The following is a 17377-nucleotide window of genomic DNA, read 5'->3' on the forward strand; positions in this document are numbered from 1 at the left end:
CACTCAGAATTATCGGAAAGAAACTGACTTGTTTTGTTGGGATTTATGGTTGTCTCACCCAAAATAAAATTCAACGGCCGTAAACCGATGCTCTACCAAAACAACATGTACATGACGACTCACAGAAACGTACTTATGCCCCTTTAAAGCCTAAAGCCGTATATACAAAGAGCATTTCAGGGGTGTAGATTGACCAGAAACATGCTATTGGTTGCTATGGTGATTGCTCCATGTTTAACACCAATACATTTTTATTGATAAAGGTCACGCATTTTTTTTTAAGTCTAGAGCAAATAAATCCATTATTGATAAAGCTCTGTGTTGATCTAATTAAAATTAACGAGTTTTGGGAGTGTGAAGGGATATAAGCATTTAGAATATATAGACAAATTATTTTACTTATTAACATTTAGATGGGTATGCTCATTGGAGAATTAGTGGAATCCATCCATATAGATGTATAAAACAGGATAAATATTAATATATACTATTGTACAATGAGATCCATGATTTAATGGATACATTGTGTCTATATAGACAATAGAAGCTTGAAGGGGAACAATTTAAAAACACATAATATAGAAGCAACATTAAGATAAATCGGCCCCATACCCAAATCATTGCTGGCCTACATACACAAATTGGTGATTCTATAGTATAATGGATATAAATGCAAGCACTGGCTATTTATTGGCCAATAACCGTCAGTCTATTGATCTTTCATGTGATGTGTTCGTATCAACGAGGGGAACGGGAAGCGGGGAAATGGAATTGCTATGACCCGAGTTAAGAAATCTGGGGGAAGGAATAGGTAACAAGCCAAAAAAAAAATAATAGAAGAGTGAACTGAGCTACTTTTCTCATCAACCATAAAAAATGTTTTTTATAATAAAATGGGAAGACTAGATGGGTTGAACATGAACATCTAACATTACATGGGTAGATCAAGCTACCTTATGAGTAAGGTAAGTAAATGTGGACTGGCGCAATAAACCAACATGTTTGCCTATTTTTTTTAAGTTAAAATAATTGACACAAGTATTCACTTCTCAGCTTGTTGAATAATATATATTAAAGCATATTTAACCCCTTAATGACACAGCCCATACATGTACTGGCTCAAAATGCATTGTTCTCAATGGGTTTAGGGACCGCCCATTGTCCTTAAGGGGTTAATATACTGTATGTACTTACCTACATAAGCATATTAGATTAATAAACTATATTATCATGGAATAGTAGTCTAGTAAGACTTAAAAATCAAGTTTTCAATCTGTATGTAGAAAGGAATCAGAACGAGACAATGAAGGGGGCATTGGCAGTTACGCTGTTATTAGGTTACATTGAACCAAGATGGGTTCATCTACTTAGTTTACAGATGCTATTTTGGAATCTGCGATTACTGGAATATATTCACGAGCTGGACTTTAGCCACAGGTAAAGGATCTTCACGAAATCTAATTAACAGTGCATTTGGTGTCTTCCAAGGACTCTTGTGGTATTCACTGTTTGGTCCCCTCGGCTCAAGATTAAATCTGACTTTTAATGGGATTACTTCGAGCGAGGAGGCTGGATGGACAGCCAGCTAATTTTCAGGTAACCGTAGACTTTCCTTTTGGCTGGAGATAGTTTAGACACATTCAGCGGGTCCGGATCAGACACCTGCTCCCGAGACTATGAAAAATCCCTATTCTGCTCTGTGATTTTATTGCAACATATTCCATTATTTATTTAGAGATGGAGTCTTTAGCCACGTTGTTAATACTTATTTCAGGTAAGACTTACTTTGCCAATAAGTAGCTGTTCTTGCATTCTATTATACATTATAGATCGTAGTTATGAAAAAACAAAGTTAATGATTTAATCATACAAAATACTTTTAGTGGCAAGTGTGTTTAGAAAAAGTGGTTTCCATATTTGAAATAATTCTGCCAAAGATACTATTTCAGAAGTGTTTTCAGTTCTTGCTCTGCAGATGTATTGATCAATCATAGGATAAGTCATAGGATCATATTTATAAAGAGCAGTTCTCAGGCAAAGTTGTACATGGGGAGCAGTCACCATAAAAACCACTGACATTTTCCGTCTGAATGCTCTACATTTACCACTTTCCTCCATGAGCGGACATACGGTTTATTTAATTTGTCTTTCTTAATATGTTATTGCTGTTATTGGTTTACAATGGCGGAATGGACACCAATATATTATATGCTATCTGTAATAAAAAAAAAAAACATATTAACTGATCATTTTGGAACCTGAACTAGAATGAACCGATTAAAACTCCTCAAAGTGTGTTCAAATGTTAATTTAATGCGTTTACTGTGATTTTGAGTTACTTACATACAGGCACATAATATTTCTTTTGTAAATACACTGAAGTTTTAATATGAGGTTATATTGTTCTAAAGACAAAAAATAATTAGGGTACAGGTTCCTTAAAGTATTCATTTCATACCCTTTTTCTTTAAATAATCCCTGTATGCTAGAAACTAAAATTAATTCCCTGTATAATATTACACTCAAAATGGATTTGTGTGTAATTTAAAAAGCAAATGAATGAGAGCACTTAAATACTTCAACCTACATCAGACACTTTCCAAGTACTTATATTAACGTGCAAATCGCCAGATCTTATATAGTTATATAGCTTATGTTATAAAGTGTGATATTTACATTTGTGTATGATTTATATCTGCAAATATGCCTGTTTTCATTTACGCATTAATATATCTATTATATGTATAATCTATATATTAATATTTGCAATACTGGGAAGTGTGATTTGCCATATGTTGCAGCTGCATAGTTTCACTTTAAAAGTCTTCTACCAGTTTTTGGTCGTGTGCTTTTCTTAGCCTTAAGATTATTCTATGCATGTTTAAATTCATTCACTGTATTAACCTCTACCACTTATGCTGGGCAGCTATTCCACTTATCTATCACCCTCTCAGTGATGTAAAACATCTTTACATGACATCATCTAAGCCATATTGTGAGAGTACACACAACCTTTCAGAATTGTTGTTCTGTTTAAGAAATCATTACAATTTTAACAATGGGAAACTCTATTTTAAATATGAAACATATAAGGAACCAGCTTGATTTATTACCAGTCAGTATGGGATGGATTTACACAAAACTACATATAGATGTTTAGGTACCCGCTGCAAAGTGTAGGAGTCATGGCTACAAGAGACAGGAAAGGTTGTGCTCCCATACTTGTTCTTCTATGTGCCTTCACTGAGCTCAATCCTAGGCAAAGCGGAGCTCTATCCATCAAATGAGGTCTTCTTTAACCTCAGACTTTGCTTTTAACAGTTACTCTCCCCGGACCCTCGTCTGCTGACCTTCCTCAAACAAAGAATTCAGCTTTACATCAGTTAACAAAACACCTTCTGATCAACTACCACAAAGGTGTGAGACCGGTGAAAAACTGGAGCGAAGCCACCACAGTCTACATCGATCTCTTTATCCACGCTGTTTTAGACGTTGTAAGCAAAGTCAAGTTATTTTTCAATGTTTTTTTGTAATCTGTCTCTATAATGATTTATCGCCCATTGATCCATAGAAGTCCCACTAACAAAGTTTTTTTTTCTCTGTTACAAAATGTATCTCTTGCATAGAAAAAAATATGCATTTAAGATCTTAGAGATGTCACGTCCGCCAACACGGAATGAGCACTCACCGCAGGAGCCCTCAATCACCTAGCAAGGAGTTGAGCCCCAAGCTAAAAGGACAGGGACTCCCAGCAGTGAGGAGGCTCAGGTATAGGCAGGTATAGTTCAATACTGAGTGTGGTAGGCAAAACACGGAGAAATCCAAGTAAACAGCAGGCAGGAATCACAGACTGAATACACTGGATGCCATTTTTAAATCTGGCGCTATTAATGCCCCCCCTTCATTCGTGAGCTGTTGGGGCAAAGCTGGTGAGTACACGCCGCTCAGGACCCTCGCTCCCCTGGCAGGAGCCTATCTGCCGGCGACAGGTCCCAACGACGTGGCAGGAGAACTCTCAGAATTGTACCCCGAGTCTAAGGGTCTTTATACTACCTCTCAGGGTCTGGGGGTGAGTGGACTCCTTCATATTGTGCTCTGAATAGCTGCAACATCGCCTACATCGTCCATTTTAGAGCTTTACAGATTACACTTACTTGGATGTTATGATTAAATATGAATGTGGTATTCATTAGATAACAGAACGGGGCATTTTCATATAAAGCATATTTAGCGACTTATTACCACAATCAGAACAAACAATCATTAAGTGTACAAAATGCAAATAAACAACGGGACATAATGAAGAATTTGGTTACACAAATTAAATATGTAAGCGCAAATGGGCAGACATTTTTAGGTAATGTTTGATGCTACCATAACCAGTTATTTATGACTAGAGGTCATAACAGTCCTTTTTGAAATTCATATTTACAAAACTTTTTTCAGATATCTTTATACATATTAAAAAGCCAAAACAACGTAAAATGCACATTTTTAAATGCAACTTTTACCCGTTACCTTAAGATGATAAAATACATCACAACACCAGCCAGTCACTCTTGGGACATTACTAGCATTTTTAGTGTATGTTGGCTAGTTATGGAGACAGCAAATCACATTTATTAGTTTTATTTTAAAAATAGTGTGAGTTACAACCCATACCTTCTTACAGTGAATACCAAGACCTGGCTAATAGACAAACATCTACCGAGAACAACATTTTGAACCTGTGAGTAATAATATCATTCTGCACAGCATCCTGATTAATGGCTCAGGAACTAATTAAAATGTGGGAAAGACTGGTGATTTGTTTAACGTGTCATCTGAAGGTGACGTTACATTTCATCAAAGGTAAACTAGCAACAGCTATTTACGTAAACAAATAATCCATTAAAAAGTTAGCCTGGTCTTAACCAGATCTTCTTATGGAGAGATGTAGAAGAACGATAATTTTTAAATCAAAATGTTATAATGGAAAACATTTTAAGATCATTACCAGATTTTATTTTTTTCCATTTGAGTATAGTATGTAGTAGAAGACAAAGAATAGATAAATAGAAGTGATATAGGTAGTAGTGAGAAAAAGTGGTTTGGATTGGACCATGTTTGATATGCATATAGTTCCTAGGACTATGTTGCTTGATTGCAGGGTCTTTTCATCTTGATTATTAAACACCCTCATAGTGAAGTGTTTAGGAGCTTTCACTCCTTCCATGGGCTCCAAACGATAGTTGTGCTGTTTATGGATCTGTACGCGTATTTCCTTATGGAGACAAGCAGAATTATGAGCATTGACATCTCTGGGACCCTCGTCACCTTCCAAATTTTAGCTATTAATAACTTTGCAAGCCATCTATTGGTGCCATTTCAATGTCCATATCCAACTTGCAATTCAGCATTTTCTCCATTAATGAATAAATTGACGTCCACCATGACTGTGTAAGTAGGCAGCTCTACGAAATATGGCCCATTGAACCCATCCGTCTACATCCTCTCCAATGCCGTTTCTTCACTGAGGGAAACATCTTGTGTAGTCGGGAGGGTACCTTGTACCACCTGTATAGTAATTTTCTGTTAGTTTCCCAGTGATTGGAGCTTCCAGATTTGGCCAGAAAGTTGGTAATCCCACTTGCCCATTGATCCTCCGTGAATGTCCTCTTCAGTTCTGTTTCCCAGTGTGGCAGAAATGGCAACTTTATTGGTTTAGGGGCTTCTATTATGCCAGTGAGTAACAGAGATCTCAGGGTCATTCGTACATAACAACGTTAAGGTCTACGTTTTGAATGAAATATTGTTTAGTATTATGCTTATTCTTCTTACATTCTCTGTTTAGAAATTATACTAATGTTAGCTTTCTATTTTTAAATTGAAATAATCCATCTCTTTCTATCATGTATTGAAATTAAATAGTCTTTGGCAATCTGGGTATTCGCCACGTAAGTAATGCCACGCTTTTGGCAGAATGTCATCCGAGTTGACATAATCACTGCACAGAACTAACATGGACAGTGTCTTACAAGACATCCTAACTGCATAGGATAGATGTGTAAACTTGTCTTGTGGATGTCCAGTTGATCCATTGGCAGTTAATTATTATTTGCTCTATTGGTTATGGTTGATTATTAGGCTTAGACAAAAGGTAGAAAATATGAAATGTCTCATCAAAGCGAATCATGCTCTGTTTTTAATCAGCATGAGGTTTCCCAGTCATACTTTAAAAGATAATAGTAAATTATAAAAGTAAATGAAAGATAATTGGGTAACGGCCAGCAGGATAATTAGAGAACATATATTCAATGATTTACTAGTTGTTGTTTCAGCTATGCACACATGAATGTATGCAATTGTTTCATCCATATATGTTACAAGTAACAAGTTACCACTTTCTTCTGTTTTATGTTAACAGGACGGACAAAATCAGAAGCTAACTACCAGTATCTGGTATCGTCAGGTAACTTCTGACCTCTTGTAACCTAATACCCTGTATATTGGTGACGAACTCCATTCTCCCTTTATAAATACAAAATATAAGTAGAAATATTAGATTGGGTACCCACACTTTCTGCACCATTAAATATAGGCTTTTTGTGCAGGTACCTCTTTTAAAATCCCAATAGTCAATATTATTTTCACTACTCTAATAGAACTTTTATCTGCAAATATGTATCTCTGGCTGAATGTAGGTCTGCTGTATATAAATATGAGCCCTGCCATTACACGACACAGCAGATGCTTCATCCTGCAACAATTTTAGCTTCACAACCTCATTTATGTGTTGGTTTTGTATTCTTTACAAATTTTTAGATATGGAAAGATGATTTCCTGGCCTGGAATTCTACACATTTTGATGGAATTGAGGAAATTTCTTTGCCACTCAATGCGATTTGGGTTCCTGATATTGTTATCAATGAATTGTAAGTGGACTGGTCATAAAGTCATAAAGGGTTAAAACTGCAAGACAGGAAGAAGAGCAGGCTTATTTTAGGGGTGACCATAAGGAAGCTGTTTTTTTTAAACATGGGGACATCTGGGGTTTTCTTTGCATGAGGAGCACGTTACATGATAGGTTGCATGAAGGTGGGACATATTGGACCTGAAAATATCTTGTAGCTGCCATGTTGATTTAATATTTACCTTATTACAGTTGTGTTTACAAAACGGAATTCATCAGAAACTCAGAATTTTCTGATTCATGCTGATTAAAGTTCAATTTCAGGTAGATCATTGATAAGGATTAGAAGGGATAGAGTCCAACTAAAGCTGAATAGACAACTGGACAGCCTGGGGGGGCGAGTAAGACTTTACCTTTAATAATAAGCGACACAACAGAGCCAACAGACTTCAAAAGTAGAAAGAGAACAGTACGAGCTGTCCTAAAGTTAACCGACAACAACGTAGAGTGCAGGGATTCTATTTTGACACCTGAAAGATTGGGCACAGAAATGATATAAAAAAAATCAGAAATCAAATTTTGCAAATTGGTGATTTCAAATTTGCTTTACTTTACAGCATAGAAGAAGAAAAGGCTCCGGATCTGCCCTATGTCTATGTGAGTTCCGTAGGAACTATTCGAAACTATAAGCCACTGCAAGTGGTATCTGCATGTAACCTGGAAACCTATGCTTTCCCCTTTGATATTCAAAATTGCAGCCTCACCTTCAGCAGCTGCTTACACACAGGTAATAGATCTCTTTAATACCTAGAAGAGCAAGCATTAAAACACTAGGGACCTATCAATGTACTGCGGTTTAGCCTTTAATTCGTGTCGGATTCACTAGGCTTGGGTCCCAAACTCAGCTTATGTGGCGTGCTTATTTTGCAGCTAGGTGGAGACTGATTCAAGGGTGTCAACGGTTAAATCTTACATTTGCTTTAACTTTGAGTTTTTTTAGTTAATAGGCAATAGATCCCCAATTATTTACTAGAATGTGGCCTTATGTTTTAGGGCTGAGATTGGAATATATGTGCTAATAAAAGCTTTGGGACCTTTTGGACATATAATGTGCCTTTTCCCACAGCTGTCCATAAGCACCAAGCCCTTTACTTGCTGAACCGGTTACTCTCCATTAACAAACACTAATGGTAATGTTTCCACTGCGCCCAAGTACTTTATCGTCACATATGTATCTGATGAATCCCACATTTTTATATTAAAACTAGTGAACGACCTGAATCTTTCCATCTGGAGGAGCTATGAGGAAATCAGTGAAGACAAGAGCATATTTCTGAACGATGGGGAGTGGGAACTCCTTGAAGTGCCATCCTCTTATGAGATTCTCCACACACATGGGGGCAGTTTTGCACAAGTAAAGTTTAATGTAAGTATTCATCATTAGTTTAGCACAATAAATATACAAAAATAAACGAGCGCACAACCTAAAAAGCATAGAAGGCTTACACATTCAAATTCCCAACTTGCTGCTAGAATAATAATGACCAATAAATACACAAAACAAAGGAAGAATTCAACGCAGTGAATACTATTCAAAAAACACCTATCTACAGCATAATATTGGGGATTCAGGCCATATATAGTTTAGCCCACTACTACGCCAAATTACTCCAAGGGCTAAGCAGTCCCTCCTGCCACTCAGGTGCCTCATAAATGGTGTCCAGAGAAGGCTTTATATTGATTTTTAACCCAATTCCTGTTTTTCTCCTCATAATCTCTTCTTCAGTCATCATCTTCCTTTTAAATGTGGGCATCTTACCCACAGGTTAATCTTGGACTAAAATGAGTTTGTCAAACACGGTATTTACTCACAAAGAAGAAAGTACGGATCCCCATTGGAGAAGTATTACGTCTAGACGCATTGTATGTTTAGGATTGATCCAGATTGTCCATAAATGTTATGGCAGATAAGAACCATTCAGCCTACAAGGGAGGCTACTTAAGAAGGATCCGTGGCTCTGTTGTTTCTCATTTAATCTGGGAAGAAACTAGGTTGAATTTGTTCACCTTCTTGTTATTTAGTTGTGAAGGTTCTGGAACAATATGCTACATGAATCATTATACATATCAGATCTGCTTTGTTAGGATACTAGCGCTACTACTACGGTAAGACACCAAGGTGGTTTCACGGAATGTTCCTGCCGATTGTTCCAACATTTAGCTATTTACAACATAATTAATTGAGTTTCTCCTTGAAAAAGAATGGTCTAGTAAACCAAGATTACTGTTGGTGACTCGATAGATGTAAGAAGCGACGGTGTAAGCTAAAAATGGGAGAAAGGATTGCTAGCTTTAATCACACATTTTGAGAACTAGCTCACTAACTAATTTAAGTTCTGTACATTTTCATAGCCAAGAAATAAATATCAAAGCAACAGTGTTTGAGTGACTCCAGGACCAGAATAGGTGGTTTAGTTCCAAATTACCATTAGATAACGTTTTTCACTAAGTTGAAATGCCACAGCTCGTTACATTGCATATGAGCCAAAGAGCCTCATTATTATCATGGAACAGGATACCAGTACATACAGTAATGCGGGGAACGGCTATTAACTCACACACCATTACCTGCGAGAAGGATTAGGCTGACATACTTCTACGGATGTGGACAGATTAAATGACAGGGTATATAACATGGGGGTAGGACAACTCAAGAGATGCCTGAAGTCTTCTTTGGAGAACATCATAAGATTATTGATCAAAGAGGAAAACTGACACTTTTTGTTTTCAGAAGAATATCCAGAGATTGGAATAGGATCTAAGCTCTTTCTCTAGAAGAATTACATTTAAAATAAAACAATCTTAGTAGGGGATGAATATGAAAACATTTGGTTAATGGCAACCTCAGGTGCAACAAACCAGCAGTTCTCTTCTCCAAAGAATCATTGACCACATATAGTACATAAAAAAATACTTGGTCAACAAACCAAACATAGTCTTACATACAAGGTAGTACAAAAGAGTTTGTAGCACCCAAACTTGGCAATAACAATAAACACATAATCAAGAGCCACCACCAACAAAAACCTATCTGTGCGCACAGAACATTTTAGAATGACAGGTAATACATGAATGGTACAAATGGTTTATTAGTATATGTTTATAACCATTTCTAGTTTGCCAAGGTAGTGGAGCCAATACATGAAGACATTATTTTAGAATTTAGGGATGACCTACCTGTATGTAGCATGATGTAATATACGCTGTATACGCCGGCAGAGAACAAGGAAAGTTGCCCAGGTTGGCAGGATAATAGCCGGAAATATAGGCAGTGCATACTGTGAGCTTCAGATATACTCTTTTTCTAGGTGTACTGTCTTATATTGTTTGATTTGCTGTTGACTTATTCGTTTGCTTTTTGAATGGTATTCGCTGGGTATGCGCTGAATTCTTGCATTGTGTTGTGTACTTGATGGTCATTATTCTAGCAGTAACCCAGGGATCAGATTATATATATATATATATATATATATATATATATATATATATATATATGCCTTTTATGCTTTTTAGGTTGTGCGCTCCTCTAGTTTGTATTTTTTTCCTCTTTGGCATAGCCACATGACTATCCCATGCATGTTTTAATTGCCAAACTGTATTAGCATTTACTGCTTCTGATGGGAGACTGCTCCATTTCTCTACCACCCTCTCCTTAAAAACTTCCTTAACGTACGTATTTTGATTTTCCCATGCAGTGTCCCCTTTCGTTCTCTGGGCCCCAGCGCAGAATACAGAACAAACCAGTAAATCTATGTTTTTAAAGTAGATACAATTAATTTTCAGCAGTTGCAGGGATAATGATTGGCTATATATTTACAAAGTTATTTTGTAGTTGCCATGCGCTATGCTGCATCCGTTTTAATTTATGATGCACATCTGAAAAGCGTAACTATCTTACAGTACATTGTTTAGAGACTTTGTATCCAGACTCAAACTATAACATAAATTTAAGGGTACTGGAATGAATTCTTGGAATACAATTACCCTCAGCTGCATCCTTCCCTTCCAGCCAAACATATTCTTTGGCACAGGTCTTCCAACTGTTTAAGCATACGGACCGGGCACTGCATTCAACGAGGTGTATCAGAGTAGGCACTACCGTGAGTGGGGTGGGAACTGGCCCTAACACAACACCATGCGCAGTGCAGTGTGTACAGCCAAGGACAATGTGTGTGTATACTAATTCATTGTATCCATTATGTTATAATTAACCTGTGCACCCCAGACATGCACAATTACCGATCTAGAGAGCTGACACTCCTTTCTGAGAATCTGGCGCGTCCAGAGGTGCCAACGACCCTGGCAGGACTGGTTAACCACACATAACACCGAGAGATGAATGACCGGCTGGGGACCACGTTCTCTCATGCAGCAGTGATTTCAGCTTTAATGGCAAAATCATTATCATTGCGACAACAGCTCACAAATGAGCAGAGGGTGAAATAAAGAGTGGGGGGTGAGGGATGGAGAATTATATGTGGAATAAATGAGGGCTTTCGAAATTCATAGCATCATAAAGAGAACCTTATCAAACGAACCAGCAGAAGGTTAGACGAGCAACGGAGCAATTAGGCTAACACCGTAGGGCTTCTATTTCATCTTCTGTGTACTCATCATGTACAAATTTCCAATTAGATTTATTCTTTTCATTATCACAGACGGAGATTCTAAATAGTGTACCGACAGCCTCTTAAAGGTACAGTCTACCCAACAACACTATCTATCTATGGCTTACATTCATCAAATCCAGGTGTTCTAATATTTTACACCTGTATGTAACATAAAATAAAAATGTAGGTGTACGTAATGAAAAAGGAGGAGGGAAAGTGTCTGTTAGGTCAGTTTCATGTCTTCAGCTAACAGCATAAGACAAAAAATGGATTTCTGACATGCCACTTACCCCAAATACGGATGGCCCATTAGCTAAATATATTTGAAATTAGGACATTAACATTTTAGGGTATCTCTAACATTTTTATAAAAATATTTTCCTAGTTGTGGATCTTGGCAGCTGGATTTCCAGTTTCCTTATTGCTCTTGGTGTTAAATTTGAGAACCTAACATACTTATTATATGCTTTTTCAGCTAGTTATTCGTCGACGTCCCTTGCTGTATATTGTCAGCATTCTCATGCCAAGCATCTTGCTCATGACTGTGGATCTCATGAGCTTCTACCTGCCTCCTAACAGTGGCACGCGGATCATGTTTAAGACTAGTATTCTTGTGGGGTATACTGTCTTTCGGGTTAATATGGCTGATGAACTGCCAGCTACTACTTTAAGAGTACCCCTCATAGGTAAGTTCACTAGAACATTATTTTTTAATGCATGACATTGGAACGTTCCCAGAAGTTTTACCCCTACCCACATCTGCCCCTTGTTTTGCCCAGTTCAAAAAGCTCCAGTGTAGCTTGTTCCCCATTATACCCAGAAAATACAGATTTTTCTAATAAAAGCTACAAATGCAATAAAAGTATGTATTGGCATTACACGTTATATTAAATTTGGCACTAGAAAGCCTTACGTGTATCAGGTTCCTCGAGTTCCCCTTTACACCCTTTGTGGTTTCTGAAAAGACCCTTAAAATTAGCCAAAATTAGACCGACAGGGAATAAATTAATTATTATATAGTCTTGGTCTACTATTCAACTATGAATAACCAAAACAGCGCTTACACATTGGTAAACATCCAAACATATGCGTGCAATCTGTTTATCTTTATTTACGCGATGAAAGTATACTTAAAATGATCTGCCAACATAAATTTGTTGAGGGCTCTATTAGCATTTATTGACTGTAATAGCATGAATTTATTGGAACCAAATACATTATAAGACTGTTGTTCTTCTTTTATATTAGGAATATTCTTTGTGGTTTGTATGGCACTCATGGTGTTGAGTCTTGGCAAATCTATTGTGGTGATAAAGTTTCTTCACCTGGACAAGGAAGAGGCAGGAGAACTCCTGGAGTCCCGTTGTCCGCTGGTAACTAAAGAGAAGTTTGACCACAAGAAAGACAACACAGAAGACACATCTTTGGGTTCTATCAATGAAACATCAGGTATACATGACCGTTTATAGTATGTTATTATATATTAATGGAAGACAAGCAGGAGAATGCTAAATTTGAAGAGGCAAATAATTCAGATACATGTACCATATACAGTAAAATGTATCACATTTTTAATGCACACTTTTTGATATAAAAAAGGTTAGCAAGTCATCTTATTCCTTAATGATCACTAATTGGATTGACTGCTGATATGGTTTAAGTTCATTTTAATAAAAAGTCTGCCATAGCACTCACCTCTCAGCTGTTGTTAATGAACGCAGTCAGTCAAGAGAATCTGCCTTGGGTTCCATATTGTTATCTGAAAATAAAGAAAAAAACAAACCTGAGTTTATATTTTATTATTTTTTTCTATTAACTTCCTTATGGTGAAGGCTAGCTTATACTGCAGGACAAGAGCAATCCTATACGATTTCACTTAACCATAAATCTATATAATCCATTGTGTAGTATTAATAAAATAAAAATATATTGCAAAAATGAACCAAAACATCTGCTTTTTTCTTACTATAAAACCACTAGGTCAGATGATGAGAAATAGTTAATTTAATAGTCCTGCATTTTGCAATAGATCTAATGCACAGTGTATACATTTTTAGCAAAAGCCACACTAATACTCCAAGATATATACCTTTAATAAGGTATACTGGCAATGTTATAGCAATAATAGCATAACTTATGTCGCCCCATAAATTTTTCTTACAGCATACAGTGTTTCACGTAGAGAATTTCCCCCCAATCCTTGACTCAACAGGGATATTTTTTCTGCGTTTTTTTGCTAACTCTCCTTTCTTGAGTGAATTAACCTTTCTGATTTAAATGGGGGGTTTTTTGTTTGTTATGTAAGCAGTCTGTTTATATTAAACTGTTTATTTGTTTGATGCAGCACATATAGAGTTTCCCGGGCCTACAGTATCAGCTGACCCACTGATGGAAAAGATCCTTGAAGAAGTCACGTCAATCCGCTCCTACATGGAAGAGATGGAATCAGAGGAACTCTGGCACACTCGTTGGTTACGTCTCTGCTACAAATTAGACAGTCTTCTATTCCGGTCTTATCTCGTTCTCTTTACAGCCTATGCTGCTACTCTTACTTTGCTATGGTGGACATGGAGCTCCTATGGTACCCCCAGCTAAAGTAAAGAAGTGATCCTTGCGTTGTCTTCTTAGTCATTCTAACTGAAACCATATTCACAACAGATCTGATGACTATAGTGAATAGTTGAAATTGGCGTACATTGTTTTACATACATAGAAACACTTGGTCATTATTTAGTTAACATGCATGTACCTACATATGTACATACTGTATCGTTAAAATACTAATCAAAATCATATTGGGTCTGTATTTATTTGCCACCAGAGATTTGGTGTGGCCCAGAGTCTAAAGTTCACATACGTACTCCAACTCAAAAGGTCCATGCAGAAACTGGCCACCAAAACTTAGACCTACTCTAAAAGTTGATGGACATTGCCTAAGATATAAAATATTTCTTCATTACGAGGTTGGTGAATACATTGAATAGGTTTTCAGGAGAAGTGGTAGGAGAATCTAGGCATGCATGGGAAAGGCATAAGGTTATCGTTAACATAAGACATGACAAAAAACCAAATCACATATGGGGTCTTAAAATAATGGACTTACTAGAAAAACTTCCTATCAGTCGAGAAGTTATATGTCTCTTTTGATACGTCCTTGCTAAATTTCCGTTTTCATGTAAAGTTATTTTATTTTACTATATTTTGTAATTGCGGGTAAATTTACAATGTTTCAAATTCTTAAACTAATTAATCTGAAAATTTTTCTCACATTATTCAGAGACCACGAAGGCGCACGGTCACACATACCTTTCAGTAAATGTTATATTGTGATTATTTAAAACAAATGAACTACGAAATTCTATGAAGAGGCTATTTAGTATTTAATTCACACAATATCCAGTCCTGTCCAATGTGAGTTCACCAAAAGGGGTAGCCTTTCCCAAGATTTATTACATTCAACAGTATAAAATTAGGAAAACAATATACATTAAATATATGAATTCACCATTGATGGATCTAAAGAGTATGATTTTTTTTCTTGGGCAATGATAAAAAGCTTAATAAATAAAAGAAAGCATGCCTACCATTGCTTAGCAAACTACTAAAAACTATGAAGCCGTGTCCTTAAAACAACAAACCAACAATACAAATCACTGGGACAGTGTAAAGAAACCTGAACATTTACCCAACGTGAAATTGCAATATTTTTATAATTCATAATAATGCACCTAACTTCCGCCTAACTGGTAATGCTATCTACAGTGCAAAAGTGTGTTGGAAGCATCTTATGAACTGAGAAGGGAAGGTTCAGCATTCTGCTCTTCTATACATGTAACAGCACCAATATTGTTTAATGCATGGCTCAAATGATAGAAAAAAGCAGCCTTTTATGTTATAATTTTCTCGGGATATTATTTAAATGCTCATAGTTGCCAGACTTAAAAGAGCGTAAGAGGATGGAAGATGTGCATCATTTAGGTGTAAGAAATATAACTCAAACCCAAATCCCTCTGTCTCTCACTTGATGTTACTTTTTCTTTCACAAATCCACATAAGAGGTCTTGGCAAAACCCTACCCCCCCTAGACATGCCTTTAACCACGGCCTCTAAGCAAACATATAACACGCTGAGAGGTATGTCAAAGCTATGATTGCTAATACCAAGGGAAGGAGGAGTACCTTACGACCAAGTGCTCATTAATATACAAAGCATGAACAGCTCTTTTGGCGACTCTCCCATTACATGTATAGTTGTCCCCTAATTTTTTATGTCTAATTAATATTTAACTCTGTCAAAGGCAATGTTGTCATGATTTGGAACCCAAAACCATCCTTTATTGATGACTTTGGAAAAGTGGTATTACGCAACAAATAAGGTTCTCTTAACCCTGGGGTGTGAGCAGATCATTCTCCAGCTGTTGTGTTCTAAAAGTTCAATAATACTCAGCTCTGCGTTCTCTTTGTCTCTGTTTGTCTCCTCAAAGCTCCTCTCCATTCTCTGCATTTCATCCCAGGAGCACATTTTTCATAGTCTCAGTTGAGTCTGGTTCCATAATTGCTCTGGAGTACTGGAGTACTGTCTACGGTTCTGAAGATTCTATTCACTATTATGTTCTTATGCAGACACGTTCCTTTCTTATTTCCCCTTTCTCTTCACATGATGCTCTTCACTTCATCTTCCCTTTCTTCATCACTTTTAACCCCTTCATTTATAATGCGATATAACAAGAGTTATTCTTTAGCCTATATTCCTTACTAACCTTCCTAGGTATGTGAGGAGAACCTTATGCCAGGGAGTGTTTTAGAGACTTTGAGTTCTCTGCCAGTAGAGAGTATCTCCTGCTTGTTATGTTTCAGCCATTAAAGCTCCCCATGTGGAACTTTGGGAGCCATGCTATTCTCCCAAATTAACACACAATGCTAGTAAATGTCAATATCTAACATGTGCATTCAGATGGAACACATCAAAGAGACACTTTATACAATAAAAATGATTAGAGATCCAATATGCACAGAAGAAAAGAAAATATTATATTCTTGTAAAACTGGAATTCATAGCAAATAAAATAAATAGAGACTATGATCACTTAAAAGGAACAATGCTTTCTTCCAAGGAAATTACTATGTGAAATGCCATACGATTTTATTGTATTGTGAACATAATTGAAATGTATACATCAAAGCTTAAAGAGCATTATTGATTTGTGTACATATATAGTTATTGCATTGTTTCTGAATATGGTAGACGGCATGTAAATAAACCCTTGGCTGCCAGGGAGGGATCACGGTTTCCTTTGGATTTATTTGTAATCATGTTATTAAAAAAAAAAAAAAAAAAAAATTACAAAAAATGCTAGAATCACAAAATCATAATTTATTGATGTTCACAGCATTCACGTGGTTCTCTTTATCACAATATTCTATATCGTATAAAAAGAGCTTATTTTCAAGTTACCAGAATATATAATAATGGATCTAGGTGGATCTGTAAGTTACACTAAGGTGAGGGTCTGCCTCGTTCTGAACTAGCTGTTCTGTAAAATAGAGATTTTGAGAAAATGGGAAGCCCATGCTACAAAATGTTAGCCTTAAATGCATACTTGCCAGGAAAAAGTTATACTTCTAATAAAAATGCAATACAATAACACTTATCCACGCTAAAAAAAGATAGGAGGGAAGGTGAAGCAAATACAGATAATCCAAATTAACAAAAAATAAACGCACAGGAGGAAAGGAGGGAAATGTTTAATTCTAAAATGTCATAAATATTACAGTACATAATTTATTATATATTAGCATCCAGTAGCACAAAAGAT

At 36.5% G+C, this 17377-nt stretch overlaps 1 protein-coding gene across 1 annotated transcript; it reads left to right on the plus strand.

Annotated features, from left to right (window-relative positions):
* The first annotated feature begins 1737 nt into the window (after nucleotides 1-1737).
* Nucleotides 1738-14157, plus strand: HTR3B (5-hydroxytryptamine receptor 3B). Its single transcript, XM_089487841.1, has 9 exons — nucleotides 1738-1774; nucleotides 3322-3494; nucleotides 6407-6451; nucleotides 6805-6914; nucleotides 7510-7679; nucleotides 8161-8322; nucleotides 12042-12248; nucleotides 12811-13011; nucleotides 13907-14157. The coding sequence occupies exons 1-9, from the start codon at nucleotides 1738-1740 to the stop codon at nucleotides 14155-14157; spliced, it is 1356 nt and encodes a 451-aa protein (XP_089343967.1).
* The last annotated feature ends 3220 nt before the right edge of the window (nucleotides 14158-17377 follow it).

Source organism: Sceloporus occidentalis, unplaced genomic scaffold, assembly GCF_023333645.1.
Source record: "Sceloporus occidentalis isolate IW3139 unplaced genomic scaffold, rSceOcc1.0.p SCAF_35, whole genome shotgun sequence".
Lineage (NCBI taxonomy): Eukaryota > Metazoa > Chordata > Lepidosauria > Squamata > Phrynosomatidae > Sceloporus > Sceloporus occidentalis.